General features: G+C 40.5%; 1 protein-coding gene across 1 annotated transcript in view; it reads left to right on the top strand.

Moving 5' to 3' along the window:
* LOC104955667 (GMP synthase [glutamine-hydrolyzing]-like) overlaps positions 1-4,935 on the top strand; it is a 23,904-nt gene extending 18,969 nt beyond the window's left edge. The window contains exons 9-10 of the mRNA XM_010783051.1: positions 4,267-4,427; positions 4,761-4,935. Coding sequence (XP_010781353.1) covers positions 4,267-4,427; positions 4,761-4,935 — 336 coding nt within the window. The remainder of the gene's footprint in view (positions 1-4,266; positions 4,428-4,760) is intronic.
* The last annotated feature ends 602 nt before the right edge of the window (positions 4,936-5,537 follow it).

Genomic DNA, 5,537 nt, shown 5'->3' with positions numbered 1-5,537 from the left:
AGGTTAAAAATCGCCCCATTTTACTTAACAGCCGAAAAATGGCGCATGTCAAGGGTCTACCTTTACAAAAACATAAATAACATTTCGTAAATACATAAGTACGATACCCATACAATCCATAGGCGCCTGTCAGCCTTCCATCTGTGCACAAACTTATCTCGTGCCCTCATTGGTCATGTGCGCGTTCGTGTGTGTTGGAGGAGGGGCTCTGTAAGGAAGTCTGAAGGAAGGGGCAGATTTTTTTCGGCTTCGTACTTTCAAATTCTAGCGAACTCGAGCTGGTTTCTCCATTCTTACCTACCCTACCTTAAACATAACAATGCAGTGTGAATGCACTTAACTTACTATGGAGTTGTACAACTTTTTCCACCAGTGGCATGCTTCCAGTCATCCCAGTGAGTTGTCATATACATGGTTTTTAATGAAGGCAGGAAATCCAACCCTGCTGTTGTAATGTAGAGACAGCTCACCTTATTTACTGATGAAATAAAACAATTATGTTATACAATTTAGGCTTTTCATTGCACATTCTTTCATCTAACACATCTCAAAACTGATTAAATTCTGTCTGACACAGATTGAGACCAAGATTCTAATTGGCTTGATCGCCCCTAAATGACATTAACCCTGTTAACAGATGTTAGGGCCTTCAGACCTGAGTGTTACATGTGTGATTTAGATATAGAGGCTCTAGTATCAAATTATAATAAGTTAAACTCCTCTGTATTTAAAACAGGCTGAAAAACATCACAACTTGTATTTTTTGGAAGTACTTCTAGACACCAAATGTTTAAAATAACAATTGAAAAATGCATTCAGGGGGTTTCAAGAAACTGACACGGCTACCACATGTACACTCATTTGACATTTGACAAACTACAACTGGCTAAAACCGTAATACTTTGTCTTAGTTCATTTTGTTGTCTACTTTCATTTCCTTTAAAAAATAGGTCAACTCAGTATAAGGAACTATAATCAGTTAAACGGTTGTGTGAGGCGGTGTGTTTAACACTGAGGTGTATAGTGCCGGAATTATTTCATATGTTCTGAGCATAATAAAAATGCTCACAGGTAAATCATGGACTGGTAAATGGACTGTACTTATCCAGTCTTTATGACCCCTCAAAGAGCTTTACATACTTAAAGTCATCATTCATCAATTCACACCTCATTCACACAGAGCAATGTGCCCCTTTTTACTCAAGTAAGCTAACATTCATACAACACACTCACACACCGTCGGGAGCAACTTGCCCAAGACATCGACATGTTGACTGCACGGGGGCTGGGATCAAAACCCCCCGCACCCACAGTCACCCCAAGTTATATGAAATTATTTTTAGTATCTGTCATGAACATAAAATTACTGCATGTGCTTCTGTCATTAGGTATAATTTGCTATATTGTGACACTTTAAATGGAAGGTTGCCACTATGTGAGCTTTCCTTTGTAATGACAACTTACTTAGTGCAGGCCTGACTATCAAACTATTTAGCTACATGTGTTAACATTAAATGTAACTTATTTAACCACCATTATAATGGTATCATTTGGAGCTTTCATACAAATGTATGTCATTAATTAATGGACGAACAGCTTTACTTGTTGCAGAGGCTTTGTTCAGAGTCAGTGACAGGATTGCTCGTTGCATTACAGCTCGGATGCTATGACAATGACCTTTGTGCAAATGTAAATCTACCATTTTATTTTATTTGCAACCACCATCAAATAAACTATAATGTAAGATTATTGGACCAGATCTACAATTGACAACATCAAAAAGAGGGGGCCACGAGGCCTCAGAATTTGCAGAGGCCTTCAAAAGAAGTAACCTCTATGGGAACTCCAAACAGCTTCCCTTTAAGCCCTAGCTAAATAAAAACAACAACATTTGCACAAAGTTGGACGCTGTCCGGCCCGCTCCTCCCTACATGCAGATTACGCAGACTGCGTGGGGCCTCACCTCGGGGTGGGAGCCTCATCTTGCGGAGGGGGCCTCATCTTAAGCACAAATGTGGCGCAATTATGCACGCCACAGTTGAGTGACACAGACCCGCGGGGCCTCATGAAACAACTTTGCGTGGGGCACAAGTATAGCCTCCGACCTTGACATCCCCCTTCCCCCCTCACTCCCATTGCTCCTCCTAGCACTAGGGTGCAGATGCAGAATGTCACTGTGTGTGCTGTGTACTCTGCATGTGTGACCATTAAAGAGGGTTTCATCCCTCCGATTCTATCTAACGTGATCTTTTTGACAGCAAAAACAAAATAGATCTTTCTCCCAAAGTCCTCAGGATCAAACTGTGATACAAACAGGAACTTGTTGGTCTCTCATACTGCCTTTACCGCCTCTATATTTACCTGGTATTGTTTTGATATCCAGCTCTCCAGAAATGGTCTTCAAAGGGACTCCCAGATAAGAGTCCGGCATGCCGACAGAGCCTTTGAAACCCAACACTTTTATGTCATGTTGTTGGGGCGATTGTCCATCATCCTGACACTCCCATAAACATGCACACCAAATAGAGAAATGGATGTGATGATGAGCAACGTTATAACTCAAACCGATATGCATACAATTGTAGAATCAGAGAAAATGAGAAGTGTGTTATTAATATGTCAGGCTTGTACTAAGGTTGTAGCCTGCTACTGGATGAATGCTCTGCTTCTGGTCCTGATCCCTGTCATACAGCTTGAGGCAGATTAGAGAGAGGAGTCAGAGGTGTGTGTTTGCTGCTCACACACTAATTTAAAGACACGTGCCATCATTCCAATACATCAGGGGTTTCAAACATATGGCTGGTGGCCCAGAACCAGCCTGACAAGGGCTCCAATCTAGCCCACTAGATGACTTTGCAAAGTGTAAAAGTAAAGACATTTATTCGTGTACATACACGCTCTTCCTATGTACCAAATATCGATGCACTTGTGTAGCATAAGAGACAACTGTCTCTGTTGCAGAGTTAGTCTGTCTCATAACTGTAAGCATGGGCGGTGGGTACTGTAGGCTAGAGAAGGCTCAGCCTTCCAAAATATTTTTGTCACTGCATTCTGGTAAAATGTAAATATAATGTATGTGTCTTTGACATTAGCGCTGCTAAGCAGCTAGTGCCTGCGCAGGCATGTTTGTGTCAAGCGGCTTGTGATCTTGGTGTGATTGGCCACAGAGACAAGCCCCTCTGTGGCCAATCACATCACGATCCGACAGCAAAGCACGCCAATGACAAAGGAGCAAGTACAAACTTAGCTAGTTAGCTAGTGTACATTGGCGGTCGAAAATTGATATACGGAAATGTTTCAAGGCAAACATTAACCCTCCTGTTGTCTTCGGGTCAAATCTGACCGATTTACTACTTTCATCAGTCATAACTTTTGTTTTACATTCGATTGCATTACGGCTTTATGATATCCTTCACAGTAGACATTTGAACATATAAAATTGCTGATCACCACTTTCATTGCATTTTGGATGATTTAGTCAACTTTGGAACACCAATGGTGTTCCTGGTCAAAAATGACCGCCATAAAGAAAAGGAATTAGTAACCATCCGGATCAGATAAAACACACACACAAACACCCACCCACACACACACACACACACACACACACACACACACACACACACACACACACACACACACACACACACACACACACACACACACACACACACACACACACACTCCCCTACTACTCTATGTGTTCCACCCCCTTATGTGCCCCCCCCCCATGTGATTCACACCTGGCACTCACAAACACACACACACAGAACAATTTGACACATTTCCCACTCTTATGTGCCCATCCCCCCACATGGATCACACCTGGAACACGCAATACATGTTCCGTGTCTTTTCTTTCTATATTTACTGCAGTTTTTCATCTATACNTGTGTGTGTGTGTGTGTGTGTGGTCTGACTGTAACACCTGTGTGTGTGGTCTGACTGTAACACCTGTGTGTGTGGTCTGACTGTAACACCTGTGTTCCTCCCCCAGGTGTTATAGTTTTTAACTCTTTCTGTTTGTTTATACCTTGTTTTTAATGATGTTCCTCAGGTGTTCTTGGCATGTTCTGTCTCACTCTGTAAAGCTCTTTGGGCTGCGTCCAGCATGAAAGGTGCTAAATGAATTAAGTGTATTGTTATTATTATTCACACAGTTCATTGCATTCTCTGTGTGAATGAGTCCTTTCAGTTATTATGTGAAAGCTCTGTAAGTCCGTTTTAAATGTGCTGTATTGCTGTAACACCTGTGTTTCCCCCCAGGTGACGGACCAGTCCCACATCATGTTCACGAACTCGATCCATAACAACGAGTCTCAGGTGATCACCAGGAACTACGTTAACATCACCTTCAGCTGCAGATACCCCGTCCAGTACCTGGTGCAGCAGCCGGGGGGGGGCCACGGGGTGCACGTGCACCTCAGGTAGGGCTCACCTGGGGGGGATATTTAATGTGAATAGTTAGAGTTTTATTTTGTTGTTTTTTAACAGACATTTATAAAACAAGGCTTAAAAATGCCAAAAAATCAAAAACAATCAATTCAAAAAAAGGTGCAATTAAGTCAAACATTCCACAAAACAACCCAAAAGAAACAAAATAATTAAAAAATATGACTACAAAAACTAAATTAGCTAAATTAAAGATAGAAAATGAACCAAAAACGACAAAAAATTACAACAATTTTGTTTAACTATTAAATATGAATAGTTAGTCAAATATAACAAGATACAACTTTAACAGAAATAAATAAAACAAGGCCTGGTGGTGGAGGGGGCCTGGTGGTGGAGAGGGCCTGGAGAGGGCCTGGTGGTGGAGGGGGCCTGGTGGTGGAGAGGGCCTGGTGGTGGATGGGGCCTGGTGGTGGAGAGGGCCTGGTGGTGGAGAGGGCCTGGTGGTGGAGAGGGCCTGGTGGTGGAGAGGGCCAAAAATGAAACGGCAACAACCAATAATTACCTACAATTACCTTAAAGAAAAACAATCAGTGCAAAGAAAAAGAGGAAATGTATAAAAAATTACACAAAAAACCCAAAGAAAACAAGCACAATTACAAATAATTAAATACAATCACTACAAAAACTAAATGACAACTTATTGTACAATATTTTATTAACAAAAATAAATAAAACAAGGCTTATAATTTGCCAGAAATGAAACAGAACAACTAATAATTACCTACAAAAATTACCCAAAAAACCCCCACAAAATTACAAATAATTGAATAAAATGACTACAAAATCTCAAAAAGGCCAAACATTACAAAATGTCCACTAATTGTACAAAATGTGCTAAATAGAAGATTAAAAATGAAAAGAAAATGATAAAAGAAACACAAACAATAAAAAAAACTACACAAAACAACCTAAAAAAAACTACAAAAACATTTAAAAATAACCACTTATTGTACAGAATTAGCTCAATGAAAGATTGAAAATAAAAAGAAACAACAAAAGAAAGCACAAACAATTAAAAATCGTTACATGAAAACACAAAATGACCGATAATTGCTTGAATGACCCTGACGACCTGTTATTAT

The sequence above is a fragment of the Notothenia coriiceps genome, unplaced genomic scaffold, assembly GCF_000735185.1.
Source record: "Notothenia coriiceps isolate Sejong01 unplaced genomic scaffold, NC01 NC01_scaffold00024668, whole genome shotgun sequence".
NCBI lineage: Eukaryota > Metazoa > Chordata > Actinopteri > Perciformes > Nototheniidae > Notothenia > Notothenia coriiceps.
Note: the sequence above shows the minus strand (reverse complement) of the source record. Positions and strands in the feature narration are given on the sequence as shown.